The sequence below is a fragment of the Pristiophorus japonicus genome, chromosome 9, assembly GCF_044704955.1.
Source record: "Pristiophorus japonicus isolate sPriJap1 chromosome 9, sPriJap1.hap1, whole genome shotgun sequence".
NCBI lineage: Eukaryota > Metazoa > Chordata > Chondrichthyes > Pristiophoridae > Pristiophorus > Pristiophorus japonicus.
In genome coordinates this window covers 130,951,680-130,970,026 of record NC_091985.1, presented here as the reverse complement: position 1 = coordinate 130,970,026, position 18,347 = coordinate 130,951,680, and the positions used below count along the sequence as shown (strand labels likewise).

General features: G+C 41.5%; 1 protein-coding gene across 1 annotated transcript in view; it reads left to right on the top strand.

The window, feature by feature from the left end:
• slx4ip (SLX4 interacting protein) overlaps positions 1 to 18,347 on the top strand; it is a 117,380-nt gene that overhangs the window by 92,382 nt on the left and 6,651 nt on the right. Inside the window, 2 exon segments of the mRNA XM_070889851.1 lie at positions 1,562 to 1,650; positions 12,002 to 12,108. Of these exon segments, the coding sequence (XP_070745952.1) occupies positions 1,562 to 1,650; positions 12,002 to 12,108 (196 nt within the window).

The following is an 18,347-nucleotide window of genomic DNA, read 5'->3' as shown; positions in this document are numbered from 1 at the left end:
TATGTGAAATATGCTGAATGAACAAGAAAATAAGATTACTTATCTGTAGGGGCTTCCTCATTCTTCAAACTATCCTTCACATACCATGATGCATGCCCTCTACCCCGTTTGGAAATGATTGTATATATTTATACCACATTGCATTTTCTGCCTTCTATGGGGGAGAATTGATTCACCAGCACCTTTACACAGCAAAAAAGGGGCCGTTCATTGGTATTTAAAATATATTAAAGGGATTATATCCACCTCTGAAAATAGCAAAAAATAGTTCTTCTTTCTTTGCCCCCACCCCCCCTTCCCCACTAAATCAGAATTATCTTTACAAGGAATTCAAATGGCTGGATTATCCCATCTTCCAGAACTGCATTCAACCTTTTGAAGTTATCTGCCAATAGAGTAATGTCTGCGTTATATGGGGTGAGGAGGAAGGAGTATGGCAGGGAAATCCAAAGGTATGTGGAAGTATCAGAAAATTCCCACCAAACATGCAGCTCTGTGCAGCAAATCTGTTGAAGTTGAATAGTCTGTGGAACTGCAGTACTACAACTTGCATTTATAAAGCACCTTTAACATAGTAAAACGTTCCAAGGCGCTTCTCAGGAGCATTATCAAACAAAATTTGACCATACCACATAGAGATATTAGGACAGGTGACCAAAAGCTTGGTCAAAGAGGTTGGTTTTAAGGAGCATCTTAAAGGGGTAGAGAGATGGAGAGGTTTAGGGAGGGAATTCCAGAGCTCAAGGCCTAGGCAGATGAAGACATTGTCGCTAATGGTTGAGTGATGCAAATTGGGGAAGCGCAAGAAGCCAGAATTGGAGGAACACAGATGAGATGGGGTGGGTGGGAGGGGAGGGTTGTAGGGCTGGAGGGGGTTACAGAGATGTTGGGAGGCTGTTGATGAGGGCTAATAAAGAGCAGCATTTATTTTGCATACCTCTTACTAATACCCTAGTTCTGTAAAGGACATTATTTTCTTTCCTCCTCTTTCCCCTCTTTCCGATTATGTTTCCATACAATTACAGTACTATTTCCCTTGCATCTGATACTGCCAAATTAAAAAATGTGGTTTCAGGGTTGAAAGTTGTTTCTGCCAACCTAAGACTCAGGGACCTGAGTCAAACTTATTTTAAAGACTAGCATAAGACACACTCTTAGGTCTCATGGTGCTGCATTAGAGAAGCAGAGTTTTGTATATAAATTGTTATAATTGGTCTTTGTGTGAATTTGAAGGTTTTTTTTTAAACACATTAATGACTGCACAATCATTGGCAGAAAGCTTTCATAACTTGAAATATATGCTAGATTATCATTGTAGAAAAAATATTTTATAGTAGGTAATCTAAATGATTTTTAAAAGTTTATGATGTTTTATTATTTATGGCTGAAAAATTATTTGCTACTTCATTAGTAAAATGGTATTTTACCCCTTTCTTAATATGTAATATTCCCACTACTGCTTTGTTACTCCATATCAATAATAATATTGCTAACACTGACAAGTTTTGGTGTAAAGGTTGTATTAAAGAACAAGTGAAAATTTTAAACTTTTCCCTTTTAGGACTTTACATATTCCCTGATCGTTTTGTGGTTTGTATAACTCCATGTGAAACTGGTCCAAAAAAAGGAATGGCTGCGGAGACGATTACTGTATGTATTTTTTGTTTAATTGTATACATTGGTCTATAACAAAGCATATTCTAAATCTGCTTTTTAAAACATTATAATGGATGAATATTTTGTCACTTTTACAACAATCCATTGACTTTTGGGGCTGGATTTTCATCTTTGCTCATTTCGGTAATGGCGGTGGGGTGGTAAAGTTTGCGCCCGGGAACAGTTTGTGCCTCAGTCAGAAAAATTCAGCAGCTGGGCCGAGTGTGTGGGGCAGAGTGGTGAGGGAGGCATTGCACACCTCTCCTAGGATGCTCGGCCAGCTGAGCTTGCAAAAATCCCGAGCTAAACAGCTGGCCTGGGAGTGCCCTAAAGAGGCCTGGGGGGAAAAAAACCTGAAAGAAATACACCAAAAACATTCCCAATAAATAACTCGCACCACCACAACTTATAATCCAAAACAAAAAATCAATCACACTTACCTGAGATCAACGTTACTTACATCACTGCAGCCACTACAGGTCGGACCACCAGTTTTCACAGGCTACGCTCTACGGAACGCTACGGATCGGGTGGGAGCCAAAAGTCGAGCTGCTGTCGCAACCAAGGGCGTTGCACACCGGCTCGCCTCTTTTGGACGGTAATGCTCCGCACCCCGCTGAAACCGGCCACGAAAATCCTGGCTGGAAGCTGGCCATCCACCTGGAAGAGCTTACCGCCACTATTGCCGCCCCTCCAGGGTGAAAACCGAGGCAGCAACAAGCCTTTGAGGTTTTAAAACAAGCTCTAGTAACAAGGTTCAGTTGTATTATACAATGGACTAGATTTTGAAAGCTCCGCTCCCACAGAATGCCTCGCTAGATGGCGGCACGGTTTGAAGGTAAAGATGGCAGCACGGTTTGAAGGTAAAGATGGCAGCACGGTTTGAAGGTATAGATGGTGGCACGGTTTGAAGGTAGGGCAGTAACACTACAGGGCTGCTTTCTGCAACTTGCGTTCCCATCTAGCAAGGCTTCAGATTGGGAAGGAGTCCCGTAAAATTTCTTCTTGTATGTACCCTATTCTTTGTGAGTGGAACTAATGTAGGTTTTAGGGTTTATTGGAACTGGAAACAAGGTATCATAACTTATTTTAAATCTGAGTCTAAATAAACAAAAATGTTGTTCCAGGTATGTTTTGTTTTTGTGTGCTTTTTAGTTTATTATATCTATTTAGAGAAATGTATTGCTTCCTGTTTAGCAGTTTATTCAACATTCATGGGCAGTCCCTAGGAATTGAGGAGGACTTGCTTCCACTCCCAAAGTGAGTTCTTTGATGGCTGAACAGTTATAACAAATCAAAGGATATGTGGGAATGATATTAGTAGCAGCTAGATTAGCAGGTAACAAATAGTGAGGTGTGAAACTGATCTAATTAACACCTCTTCACTGAACCTCTTGTATGAAGAGCTGCTGGTCCTACACTTTATATTTGCTCTATTTATGACATCAAACGAGGAAGTTGGAATGACCTGAGTGAGCTGAAGGCAAAGGAATGTTATGTCTTGAGTAGAGACAGCTGCCTCCATTTATTCATGACACATATAAGACTTGATGCATAGAAGTTGTTCTCCCCTCTTCCATAATGTTAGTGGAACTGCATACTTCAGGAAAGCCACCTAGGATCTATGAATGTTAATTTGTTTATTTGTATAAAATACTTCAATTTGAACAAGACAGAAAACCAAAAGGTAAAGTTTATTTTTATTTTACTTGTTTGTACACCATACAGGTGCATCATTTAAATTTAAACAACAAGTATCACAATAGTCATTGATTATTTAAACAAAAATGTTTCCTTCCCTATGTTCTTTTGGCATTGTTTTGGGGGTGACAATAACAGCTCTTGGTAATATTCATTGCCTGTGAAGCATAGCAAAGAAGTGTTTGGATTCCTCATTTAAACCTTCACATTAAATGTACATTCATTTTATAACCAGTTAAATTTCACCATTATAGTACATGGAAGTAATCTTTCCATATATACTGAAGTTCTGTGCCTGTACAAGTAAATAATGTCCTAATAGAAAAAATGTGTTGGAATTGGTACTTGTTTGTTAGGTATTTCTTAAAGGGAATTAAGTTTAATTAAGCTTCCTTCAGATGAACACCTCCGACCTGAGAATTTTTTGCGAAAGTACCTAGTGGTCCCAGAGGCGCCTTAGATTGCAATGGGAGGCCTTCTCTTCCCGCACATCGGAGCGCGCCCGCGTCCTCGAGGTTTGCACATAGAAGCTGGAGTCGCGTGTGACTGGACAACCAATCACGGTACAGTATTCTCATTGATAGCCCTGGGAACTTGGAGATACAGAGTTCTCATTGCTATCAATGAGCAAAAAACACCCCAACACAACAAACAAAAAAAACACCTCACAATTCCAAAACCAATTGAAATTAAAGTTAATCAAATGTTTTATTAAAAAATATATATTTTGGGGATTTATTTTTTGTGTCTTTTAATAGGGTCTAAAATGAACTTACCTTCATGGACAGGGTCCCCACTCTAAAAATGTGTGTTTAAATTTTATTTATGTGTTTTAAAACTCTTAAGCTGGTAAAAGTAGACTATGCATCTGCTTTTATCAGGCGCAAGAGTTCTAAGGATATTTGCTGGGCAAGATATGGCCACGTCTTGACAGATCGGAAAAGCCGGTTTTCGGCGCATGCACATTGCGCGCCAAAAACTGGCTTTGGCGAGGCCAGGATTTCACGCCCATTAATTAACCAAATCATAATTAGTGTACTTTCTGAATTGTGTGGCACATGCAGAGAATACTTAAAGTGGTTCTTTGAAATGTTAACAAATAGGACCTACAGCTAATGTAACGTAATCTCCTACATCACTGATGTATTTACTTGTTTGGTCACAAGTGTAGCTTTCTACGGTGCATCATAGATAAATTGCATTGACAGTGGGTACCACCATTTGTTCTGCATTGTTTGAATTATCTCCCTCAAAATCATCATCATCATCATAGGCAGTCCCTTGAACGAGGATGACTTGCTTCCGCACCAAAAGGAATGAGTTTGCAGATGTTTCAATGAAAGACCCGATATTCCAGTCCTGAACTTGAGGGGTGGATTTTTTTAACGTGTGGTTAGTCATCAGATGATACCCTGCAGTCACTTCTCATATTTCTGTTGCAAACAACTCAACATTATATACTTGCAGGTCTATTTAGTGTATTAGGAAACTTTGTTTTTAAAAATATATTTGGGGTGATGTACTCTCAAATGTCTGTTTTTTGCTCAATTCTGCACTTTTCCAGGATGGTTGTGAGTATATCACATCAATATTTGTGCAATATGTTAGTGAAAATAGGATGGTTATAAAAATTGCACCATTGGACTACCATTGTTTTAAGACAGTGGACCCAGTAGTGGATTGAGATGTTGAGTTTATTTTAAAATATCAGTGATAACTATACACTGGCATTAACAAACTGCCTTACTATCTCTCTCCAACTTCAAAACCCCCCTCAAGACTTACATTGATGATTCCTTCAGACACCTGCCATAATCTTTCTCTTTTATTTCCTGGTTTGTGTTCACCATATCCCTATAAAGCACCTTGAAATGTTTTGTTACATGAAACATACTAAATCAATGCAAATTGCCATCAGAATAGTATTTTAATTTCGAGTAACAAAAATAAACCTATGTTCCATTTTTTTTCTTTCTTTTGTCCTTTTTTGTCAGTTTTCTCAAACTTTCCTGTAAGTTTGTACTCCTTGCTGGGGATTTCCATGGACATCAGTTGCCACCTGGTGCCTTGCCAAAATTACCATTCTTCATGTATGTACTTGCGCAGTGAGTATCAGCCGGCTATTTGACTGTAATGGCATCACAGTTCAGCCTAATTCTGTCCTCACCTGATCACAGATGTTCAGTTTTAGGTATGGGCTTGTTCTTTCCCTTTGGTTCTTCCTGCATCACACTATACTTGGCCAAGAGATAAGGCAAGCAAATGGCTTCCGGGCTTCTGCCAATGCTGCTATTGAATGAGTCATTTGAAGCAGTGTGAGAACACACTGTGGGGTTATTCCCCTTCCAATTTGTCTTCCTTCCTCCACACAGGCGTTCTTTCAATGTCCCACGCAAAACTGGGAAATTGCTGTGTGGGTACTTTATCAAGAACCTATACCCTATCATCTATTGACAACTTTCACTAATTTCATTGGATTCACATCTGATTATATGTCTACAATTTTATCACAGCTTTGGTGAACACTGGCCGCCGACAATCAGTTTCATTTGCTTGATCTTTTTAAACAAAGAACATTTACCAGTATTTTGAACCTTGTTTAAGTGTAGACTATCCGCAAGAATATATTTTGGTGGATTTCTCCCTTGATCCAAATGTTTATCTCGTGTCATATTGGTCCTGAATATCTCTTTGGGATGGAGTACTTAACAGAGGGTCTCTTTAGTCAGTGATTGTTTGAGAAGCAGAGTTATCAGATCTGTTAACTGGAGCTCTATACAGCCTTTCTTACATTTTGAACCCCTTTTTAAAAATTTCATGATTAAGCCAGTGTTTCTGAGAACAAACAAAACCACAATGGTGTTTTACTTGAACAAGCAAAGCGGAATATGTTTGCTATTACTCTAAGCTTAGTCAGAGAATTTTTAAATGGTCCCTGGTGATGAACAGTTGTGGTTGTGGCCAGCCATCTTTCAGAGAAAGCTGATTTTGCTTGACGATTGTTCTGACGAGTCTCCTCCAGGTGGACTAGCTCTTACCATCGCTTGTGTTATCATTCTTTTCCATGTGCTCTCTTTTATTCTGCAGAGAATCGAACAATATGGTGTGAAGAATCAGTTTGCTGATTAATGACCCGGGCAGCAATAGCTTTCGGAACATTCAGCTGACAGTCCTTTGTACCTTCCCTGATAAAAATCCATCCAGACTACTAGTGATGGTGACGAGGCTTTATATGCTACTTCTGATCTTTGCGATGCTAAGACGTGTGCCCATTGTATGCAATAATGTATGTGCACAATTGGGCTTTATGTGCTGAACCAGTGTTTGTTACTGCATTGTTTAGGCAATGAATGTCTCTGGTTTGCCTATACATGGCCCAGTACAGAGCACCTGGGGGAGAAATTGGACTTGGGCCTTAAACGGGCAACGAGTCAGTGGAGCGGTAGCTCCACATGCCCATCCGTGCTGGCACGAGGGCACTGGGCCTCATTTGAATTTAATCAGCGAGCTGAGAGGGGCCACTCGAGTGTCTGGAAGCAGCTGGTTGGAACCAATACTTTGGGTCGCTCCGACATCAGCCGCAGCTCGCAGGTGGGTCCTGGGAGTGGGGGAAGCAATGCTGAGCGGGGACAAGTTCTGGCTGCCAGCGGAGCGACTAGAAATCAAGTGAAATCCAGCTTGATGTGCATTTTGTCCACTACGGAACTGACCAAACTTTAGGAACAAAGGAAACCTAACTTTGCTGGATTTAGAAACTAGTTATACCTGGAACAGCAAGCTATTTTTGCATTCTAAATTTCTCCTCTAAATAGATTGTGACCCAGTGGAAATTACATAATCACCTATAGCAACGGGATGACATCATTGTCTCTGTGCAAGGACAATAACAATTTTCAATATTGTTGGTGTCAGCAGTTCATCACCTTTACTGGCAAATTCTTTCTTTGTGTTTTTTCCCCTTGATTATCCTTTTTTGTGTGTATATAATCCAATATAATGCACTAAAGAATATTACTTGCTCTTCCAATCTTAATTCCCTAAAGGTGGAACTCAGTCACTCATATGTATATTTGTGACTTTTCTTCGATGTGAAAGATCCTTCGGGGGCTAAATAGGGCCGTGTAGCACACGTTTTTTAGGCAGATTTCAGTCTACAATGCCAAATAAAGACTGAAAATGATGTCCGAGATGCGCGTGTACAGTTCCGCCGGGAAGTATGCAGGACGGCATCTTGGTAAAGGGGTTTGCGGCGCAAGCCTCACCGCCATCAGCAACATGCAGAGCAGTGACATGTACGCCAATGAGTGTGCAATTCTGATTTGAAGCCATCGCTGTCATTTTCCAACATCCCACTCCAGTCAACACCCTGTCTTTACCTCGCACAGCTGAACACAGCGTTAAATGGAATGAAGGGCCCTCCACCAGTCCTATTTAAAGTGATCATTAAGTACTTGCAGGTTAGTTGGATTATTTCTTCTGGCTCCTGGTGCAATTGTCTGCATTTTTAGAGGTTTCCTATACTTGGCTAAACTTTGAATACTCCGCAGGGAGTGGTCTGGCTGGTCTTGCAGTACTTCTATGGTCATATAAAATATAATGCTGAAAGAAGTTGCTTCCAGATATGGGTGACCTGGTAAGGCTTTTTCTGGGAATTGAACATGACTGGGAGAATGAAGAGAGACTACACAGATCAGGACAAGCATCTAGAGGAGGGGGCCATGTCCGCCGAGGGCCTTCAGGGAGCAATTCTCTTACCTCCGCTTCAGTGAGGACCAATGCATGAGACGTCTTCGCTTTACTATAGAGGTCATGACTGAAATCTGCCAACTACTACAGCCACAACTGAAACTTCAAAGCTGAGCATGGACAGCATTGCCTGTGGCTGTCAAGGTGACTGTGGCTCTTTAATTTTTATGCATCTAGCTCCTTTTAGGTTGCTGCTGGAGATATCAGCAGCTTCTTGTTGTTTGCAGTGCACTGCTGTATAAGGGAATCAGCGAGGCTCTCTATGCCAAGAAAAACACCCATCCATTTCGTTCACTCTTGCCAGAAATAAGCAGGAGGAGCGAGCACGAGGTTTTGCACAGAGTGCAGGCTTCCTCATAGTGCAGGGTGCCATTGACTGCACACACATTGCCTAGAGTATTCCTCATCTGAACTCGGCCATTTTCATCAACCAAGAGCCATTCCACTTCCTCAGTATGCAGCTGGTGTGTGACCACAGGATGCACATCATACAGGTCAATGCCTATTATCCTGGCATCCAGTCACGCTCCTTTCATTCTGCAACTGTCTTCTGTTCCAACCAGCACGGCAAGTCAAAGGCTGGCTACTGGGAGCCAAGAGTTATGACCTCATGACTCCTGTCAGGAACCCATGCACACGTGCACAGAAGACTTGCACTGTGAGCCATGCTGCCACAAGGAACATTATAGAACAGACCATCGGTGACCTCAAGCAATGCTTCCGCTGCCTAGACTGCTCTGAAGGAGCCCTGCAGTACTCAAATGAGTGGGTATCATGATTTGTGGTAGCATGCTGCTTGCTTCACAACCTGGCCATTATGAGGGAACAGTCCTTGCCACCACTATCAGGTGAGAAGCTGAGGAGGAGAAAGGGAAGCTACAAAGTAGACTGCCCCTTTCTGCCCAAGTTCTCCGTGATCAGATTATTCATGAGCAATATCAGTTCAACTACACCTCCCCATTCACCAACAATCTCACTTCTTACCTGACGATCATCATCCTCTTTTTGACAACACAAAAATAAAGACCACATGAAAATGCACAGTTAAAACCAATCTTATAAATCCATTCATTAAATAATGCATACAAAATGAAACTAATCACCCTTGTGCATTCTCTTAGTGCCTGTCTGCCATGTGCCTTTGTTTGTACTAGTGTTCCTACGAGATGCTTCCCCAGTGGCTGGAGCATGGGTGGTGGGAGACTGCAGATAGCCTTGGAGGATGACGTAGAACAACTCAGGGGCTCGAGAGTCTTTGAGGTCTGCAGGAATACATTTTAAAGCAAAATTGCAAAAGTTTCTTCTGAGAATGGTGCAGCTATAGACCGAGGTAGATTGTAAATAACTTTCAAAATTCACACAAAATGTTGCTTATAACATTAAATAGAAGTTATTGTGATAAAGAATTATATGGTCTAAAAATAGACCCGGATCACCTAAATACCTGATTTAATATTAGGCAGATTGCAATATTTTTATCAACAATGCATTCCTTTTGATCAGCACACATCTGGGGCTATCATTGTATCCCTTTATTGTCTTCTAAAAGCTGCTTAATTGATGCTTACAGGAAGGATTGCTGCGTCAGATTTAGTTTACCATAACAACTAAAATGTTCCTAAACAGTTTGTGGTGTACCAGTTGAAGCAGTTGCAAAGATTCTGACTTCATTTATACCACCGCTGTTCTAAACAGAGTCTGATTAAGTTTGAGAACATAAAGGAAAATCACAAGAAATACATCCGTATTAGCTCAGTGATTGCTTGGACTTACATTCTGTGTCATGTCCTTTGGCTTTCCTTACAACAGCTTCCCTTTGTGGCTTATTTCCAGCCTAAGGGAGTTTACATAATTCTTTCAGTAGAATTTTCAGCAGTTCCCACAGTGTCTTTCAGAATCGAGGGCTGACTCATACTTGAGCCTTTTAATCTGCATCTATTTTGTGTGTTCGTTTCATGTTTTGTTTTGTTTTAAAACTACTCTGGGGAATGGGGAGAGAAAAACACTCACTTATGACCCAAACTGATCACTTGTTGTAAGAACTCGTGTTTGTTAACCCTTTCAGGACTGCAAAAGCATTTCTGCACCAAAATAAGCTCAAGATTTCACATGTATAGTTTACTCCATGATTACTATGAATGAGGAAACATGCTGCACATTTCTTTAATTTGTAATATTTAGCATCAGAAATGTCTAGGAAACATCATTCTCACTTGCTAAATAAGAAATGTGTTTTGAAATTTGAAGACAATAAACTCTGGAAAAGTGAACTTGGAAATTAGAGTGGGGAAAGTGGTAGTAAACATATTTTGTGTTAGTGCAGTTGTTACACTTTGACTATTTAAAGCATCTTGTATAGAAAGATTCGGGGATGAAAAGTATAGCAAATAATATAATGCAACGTGTTTATGGCCCGTAATTTGCGGTCAGCAGCGATGCGATAGCGATTGCCGCTGACCTCGAAGATAGCTGCATGAAAACTTTAGGTTTCTCGGCGAGTAATTGATTGTAGTGCTGGCAATAGGGGAGTCTTAGCATGATGCCGCCGTGATATCATCAAGCTGTCTAATGACCAATCACATTGAAGAATTCTCACAGACAGCAAACCAGAAAATGAAAAGCACTGATTATCTGCACTTTTTAAAATGTTAGAGAGCAAAATAAAGATTAGGACATAAAAATGGGGTTACGGTAGAAGCTGAAATATCATGAACAATGAAGTATGGGTACGCCTTCCTTTGTAGGCATATTGGTACTTGACATCATTGTGGTGCGATGTGCATCGTTTTATGTTGTGTTGCTAAGTTCCTTTGTGGCCCCATGAGATATTCTATCACTGGAACTGGTCTTGGCAATTTCCAGATACACTGATAGCTCAATGTCTCCTCCGTTTTGCTGCAAGGATCCTACATGAATGGTATGTGAATAGTCTCAATTAACTTCTGAGTAGGCATAGGTCAGCAGCGCAAAGTTGCTCAAAATTTGAAACTAATTGGCACTAAATGAACAAACTCATTCAGAGAGCTTAAGCAGGATGGCTGGTGTTAGAAATGGGGATTGTCATGCTGGTGCATTGGGGTGCTCTTCTGTGATTGGGATTGAGGTGGAGTGGATGTACCTAACTATACTATACTAAAGCTTAGTGATTTATCACAGTACGTTTACCCAAACATCAGACAACTGAGTAAAATTTGAGAAAATTGTGTTGAAAGTAAAAACAACTGTTACTGTTGAAATGCATTATTGTGCCATCAAAAATACTTTAATAGATTTTTTTTTTTAATCTGCTCCTAATAATAAACATGCTTGTTAAATTGTTTATTTTAAGATAATAAGAATGTGAACATTGGGATCAGCTGGATTATTGTACTGTATCAGCTGGAGCTGTGGCGTGGCATGCAACCAAATAAAGCTGATTCAGTACAGTGCAGCCAGTGCATTACAGCTGATACTCCAGCTGATCCCAGCACTCAAGTTTAGGTTTTTAACTATCTTAAAAGGCACAATGTAAAAAAAAATGTGTTGATGGAATAAATAAATCCCATTAAAGTCATTACATTAGCTTTCCGACAGCGTAGAAGTATGTTTCCGGAACAATTTAACAATCATCTTTGTTGATAGCAGCGGACTTTAAAATGCAAGTCCCAAAATGTGACTTCACTAGCCTTGGCTATACCTGACCTAGTAGTGCTAGATACTGACAGTGGGTGACCCAGGTGCTAACTAATTTTAGCACTAACTGTAAAATGAAACAGGAAATTGTTTCATTTTACAGTTAGTGCTAATATCCCTCATCTTGATGAGGGATAATAGCAATGGTGCACCATAAACAATAAATTTGTATATAATTACACAGTATACCTATTATTTTTAATGAAATACTGCATTTCTTTAATAGGTTGCTGAGCGTGGAGCTTCAGAATACTTTACTGGTGATTCAGAAATGAAAGAGCTTTGCAATGTCTCCATTTCAATTCAGAAGAAAAAAGAAGCTTTGAAACACATGTATGTATGACCACATGATTAGAGTGAAACATTGCTCCCTGCCTATAAAAATTACAAGTCTGAAAATCTGGCCAGGATACAGATTGTACTAAAAAGAAAAGTTGAATTTATACAGCTGTTGAAATGCAGCATTAAACTTCCATTTCAGAGTCCATGAAAATAAGCTAGCATATGCTGCTCTCTTTTATATAGCAGGATTGAGTGACATTAAAAAAACAAAATCCTTAAATATCTTTAATTCAGAAATATTGCTTTACTGGTTCTCATCTTTTGACACAAAATTGGGCACTTCTTAGGCCTCATCTTTATGTTTTGGTAAAAGGTTTATTGGAGTTTCACTTTCTTCCTCTTCCTGCCCCACCCCCAATCACAGTGTAAACTTTTATATATCTACCAACTCACATTCTTTCCATAGTTGTACACAGAGCCTTAACTTTTTACGCAGATAATACAAAGGGTTTTCATCAATCTCATCAACTGCTTGATTCCTTAACAGATGACACTTAAACAATAAAAACTTGTATTTTTTGTGTCTTTAACATAGACAAATGTCCGAAAGCACCACACAGGTATAATCAAAAAATAGATGCCAATCTAAAGAAGGTGATAAGAACATAAGAATTAGGAGCAGGAGTAGGCCATGATTCAATAAGATCATGGCTGATCATCTTCCTCAACTCCACTTTCCTGCACTGTCACCATATCCCTTGATTTCTTTAATATTCAAAAATCTATCAATCTGTGTCTTGAATATACTCAGAGACTTAGGGCCCAAGTTTCGGGTGGAGTTGCTCCTAGTTTTTTGGAGCAACTAGTTTAGTTTAGAGTATGTTAGAAATTGCAATTCTCGGATATTAGTTTGCTCCAGTTCTAGTGAGTTAGTTTAGGTTGGCTTTAGGTAAGGTACTTTTTCTTCAAAAGGGTGTGTGTCCAGCCACTCAGGCCTGTTTTGCAAGTTTCGGCAGTGAAAACTTACGACAAACTAACTTAGGATGGAGTAAGTGTCCACTTTTGTAAGTTCTAAAAAACCTTACCTAGAGTTAAGTTTAGTGCAGGCAGAGCCAGAGACGGCGGGTGGGAAACATTAAACACAAAGGACACATCAACATCACAACAGCGGGGGGTAAAGGAAGTTAAAGGATTTTCCATAAACACCTTCACAACAACATTAAAGAAGCAAAGTACATTTAAAGCACCAAGCACTAAACGAAGCACAAAAAGTAATGAGCAATTAATTAATAAAAAATAGAAGGAACCCTGCACCTAAAGCACCAAGACCAAAGTAATAAGTAATCAATCAATACAAAATAGAAGTCCTACCTTTATGTGAAGGGAAGGTGTCTCTGTCAGTGTCTCTCACTGTAGTGTCTCTCTCTCTGTATCTGACAGTGAGGGGTGGGTGTGTATGTGTATGTGGTGTGTGTATGTGTGGGAGTGGGGGGGGGGGTGTGGGAGGGGTGGGGTGGGAGGGGGTATGTGTGTGTGGGGGGTTGAGAGGGGGTGTGTGTGTGGGGGGTGGGAGGGGGTATGTGTGTGTGGGTGGGAGGGGGTATGTGTGTGTGGGGGGGTAGGAGGGGGTATGTGTGTGTGGGGGGGCAGGGGGAGGGGCTATGTGTGTGGGGGGGTAGGGGTGTGTGTGTGTGGGGTGGGGGCGGTGGAGAGTGTGTGTGTGGGGGGGCAGGGGGGAGTCTGTGTGTGGAGTGGGGAGATGCTGGAAGGAGGCACCCCTGCTCTCTCCTCCGGCCCTTCGATCATTGAGTGCCCCCCAACCCACGCTCCCTCCAACCCACGCTCCTCCATCCCTGTTGCCACGCTCCCCCCTCCACCCGGTTTCCCCTTCCCCCCTCCTCCCGGTACCCATGCCCCCCCCCCCCCCTCCACACAGTAACCACGCTCCCCCAAGCCATTGCGCAGGCGCACATGCTCCAACGCGCCTGCGCAACGCTGCCGGCACTGAGAAGAAGGCATGATCCCTAATCCCGCCCCCCTGCAGGCAGCTCCTCCCCAGGGAGACTGCGCCACGCCACGCCATGGTCCAGGAGGACCGGAGAATTGCTGCAGAATATTCCGGCGCACCTTTGAGCCCAGTCAGGTCACGTAAGTCTCGGAGGTGCGTCGTTTTCACCAGATGCCGAAACTTGGGCCCATAGCCTCCACAGCCCTCTGGGGTAGAGAATTCCAAAGATTCACCACACTTTGAGTGAAAAAGTTGCTCCTCATCTCAGTTTTAAATGGCCGACCCCTTATTCTGAGACTGACCCCTGGTTCTAGACTCCCCAGCCAGCAGAAACAGCCACTCTGTCAAGCCCTGTAAGAATGTTGTATGTTTCAATGAGATCACCTCTCATTCTTCTAAACTAGAGAATATAGGCCTAGTCTACTCAATCTCTCCTCATAGGACCATCCCCCCATCCCAGGAAACAGTCTGGTGAACCTTTGTTGCATTCCCTCCATGGCAGGTATACCTTTCTTTAGGTAAGGAGACCAAAACTATACACACTACTCCAAGTGGTGTCTCACCAGGGCCCTATATAATTGAAATAAGATGTCTTTACTCTTGTATTCAAATTCTCTTGTAATAAAGGCCAACATACCATTTGCTTTCTTAATTGCTTGCTGTACCTGCATGTTAACTTTCAGTGATTCATGTACAAGGACACCCAGGTCTCTCTGAACACCAACATTTTCCAATCTCTAACCATTTAAAAAATACTCTGCTTTTTTATTTTTCCTACCAAAGTGGATAACTTCACATTTCTCCATATTATGTTCCATTTGCCATGTTCTTGCCCACTCACTTAGCCTGTCTATATCCCCTTGAAGCCTCTTTGCATTCTCCTCACAACTTACATTCCCACCTAGTTTTGTATCATCAGCAAACTAGGATATATTACATTTGGTTCCCTCATCTAAACCATTGATATAGATTGTGAATAGCTGGGGCCCAAGCACCGATCTTTGTGGTACCCCACTAGTTACAGCCTGCTAACCCGAAAATGACCCGTTTATTCCTACTCTCTGTTTTCTGTTCGTTGACCAATCCTCAATCCATGCTAGTATATTACTCCTAATCCCACGAGCCCTAATTTTGTTTAATAACCATGTTGACTCTGCCCAATCCTATTATTATTTTCTAAGTGCCCTGTTACCACATCCTTAATAATAGATTCTAACATTTTCTCTACGACTGATGTCAGGCTAACTGATCTGTCGTGCCCCGTTTTCTGTCTCCCTCCTTAATAGATATTGGGAGTGGTGACCAAAAGATTGTTGTGTGGGTTTTAAGGAGAGTCTTAAAGGAGGAGAGGAAGGTTCAGGAGTTTTTGGTAAATCCAATATTAGACATAAGTAAACTGAGTAGTGGAGTGCAACCCTTCTGTTAATCACCAAGAGCCACCATGGTAATAGAACATAACTTACTGATAAACAATAAGTAAATACACCCCCGTAACAGAGGTAGTAAGTTGGAAGTGTATTCTGTCCGTTGTGGTGCTGGCAGTCAGTGGTAAGGCTAACTTTGATTATGCTTGTTGGAGTAATCTCCTCCAAGTGCAGAAATTCTTTTTAGTCCTCTTGCCATTATCCCTGATCCATAAGGTAATCTAGAAACCATGAAGAAGAAGCTTAGTTATCCTGCTGGCTTACATAAGAACATAAGAATTAGGAACAGGAGTAGGCCATCTAGCCCCTCGAGCCTGCTCCGCCATTCAAAAAGATCATGGCTGATCTGGCCGTGGACTCAGCTTAACTTACCCGCTCCCTATAACCCTTAATTCCCTTATTGGTTAAAAATCTATCTATCTGTGATTTGAATACATTCAATGAGCTAGCCTCAACTGCTTCCTTGGGCAGAGAATTCCACAGATTCACAACCCTTTGGGAGAAGAAATTCCTTCTCAACTCGGTTTTAAATTGGCTCCCCCGTATTTTGAGGCTGTGCCCCCTAGTTCTAGTCTCCCCGTCCAGTGGAAACAACCTCTATGCCTCTATCTTGTCTATCCCTTTCATTATTTTAAATGTTTCTATAAGATCACCCTTCATCCTTCTGAACTCCAACGAGTAAAGACCCAGTCTACTCAATCTATCATCATAAGGTAACCCCCTCATCTCCGGAATCAGCCTAGTGAATCGTCTCTGTACCCCCTCCAAGGCTAGTATATCCTTCCTTAAGTAAGGTGACCAAAACTGCACGCAGTAGTCCAGGTGCAGCCTCACCAATACCCTGTACAGTTGCAGCAGGACCTCCCTGCTTTTGTACTCCATCCCTCTCGCAATGAAGGCCAACATTCCATTCGCCTTCCTGATTACCTGCTGCACCTGCAAACTATTTGGGATTCATGCACAAGGATCCCCAGGTCCCCCTGCACCGCAGCATGTTGTAATTTCTCCCCATTCAAATAATATTCCCTTTTACTCTTGTTTTTCCAAGGTGGATAACCTCATATTTTCCGACATTGTATTCCATCTGCCAAACCTTAGCCCATTCGCTTTACCTATCTAAATCTCTTTGCAGCCTCTCTGTGTCCTCTACACAACCCGCTTTCCCACTAATCTTTGTGTCATCTGCAAATTTTGTTACACTACACTCTGTCCCCTCTTCCAGGTCATCTATGTATATTGTAAACAGTTGTGGTCCCAGCACCGATCCCTGTGGCACACCACTAACCACCGATTTCCAACCCGAAAAGGACCCATTTATCCCGACTCTCTGCTTTCTGTTAGCCAGCCAATTCTCGATCCATGCTAATACTTTTCCTCTGACTCCACGTACCTTTATCTTCTGCAGTAACCTTTTGTGTGGCACCTTATCGAATGCCTTTTGGAAATCTAAATACACCACATCCATCGGTACACCTCTATCTACCAAGATCGTTATATCCTCAAAGAATTCCAGTAAATTAGTTAAACATGATTTCCCCTTCATGAATCCATGTTGCATCTGCTTGATTGCACTGTTCCTATCTAGATGTCCTGCTATTTCTTCCTTAATGATAGCTTCAAGCATTTTCCTCACTACAGATGTTAAAATAACCGGCCTATAGTTACCTGTCTTTTGTCTGCCCCCCCCTTTTAACAGAGGCGTTACATTTGCTGCTTTCCAATCCGCTGGTACCTCCCCAGAGTCCAGAGAATTTTGGTAGATTATAACGAATGCATCTGCTATAACTTCCGCCATCTCTTTTAATACCCTGGGATGCATTTCATCAGGACCAGGGGACTTGTCTACCTTGAGTCCCATTAGCCTGTCCAGCACTACCTCCCTAGTGATAGTGATTGTCTCAAGGTCCTCCCTTCCCACATTCCCGTGACCAGCAATTCTTGCCATGGTTTTTGTATCTTCCACTGTGAAGACCGAACAAAATAATTGTTTACGGTCTCAGCCTTTTCCACATTTCCCATTATTAAATCCCCCTTCTCATCTTCTAAGGGACCAACATTTACTTTAGTCACTCTGTTCGGTTTTATATATCAGTAAAAGCTTTTACTATCTGTTTTTATGTTTTGCGCAAGTTTACTTTCGTAATCTATCTTTCCTTTCTTTATTGCTTTCTTAGTCATTCTTTGCTGCCGTTTAAAATTTTCCCAATCTTCTAGTTTCCCACTAACCTTGGCCACCTTATACGTATTGGTTTTTAATTTGATACTCTCCTTTATTTCCTAGGTTATCCACGGCTGGTTATCCCTTCTCTTACCGCCCTTTTTCACTGGAATATATTTTTGTTGAGCACTATGAAAGAGATCCTTAAAAGTCCTCCACAGTTCCTCAATTGTGCCACCGTTTAGTATGTGTTCCCAGTCGACTTTAGCTAACTCTGCCCTCATCCCACTGTAGTCCCCTTTGTTTAAGCACAGTACGCTCGTTTGAGACACTACTTCCTCAGCCTCAATCTGTATTACAAATTCAACCATACTGTGATCACTCATTCCAAGAGGATCTTTTACTAGGAGATCGTTTATTATTCCTGTCTCATTACACAGGACCAGATCTAAGATAGCTTGCTCCCTTGTAGGTTCTGTAACATACTGTTCTAAGAAACAATCCCGTATGCATTCTATGAATTCCTCCTCCAGGCTCCCCCGTGCGATTTGATTTGTCCAATCGTTATGTCGGTTAAAATCCCCCATGATTACTGCCGTTCCTTTTTCACATGCCTCTATTATTCCCTTGATTATTGTCCGCCCCACCGTGAAGTTATTATTTGGGGGCCTATAAACTACACCCACCAATGACTTTTTCC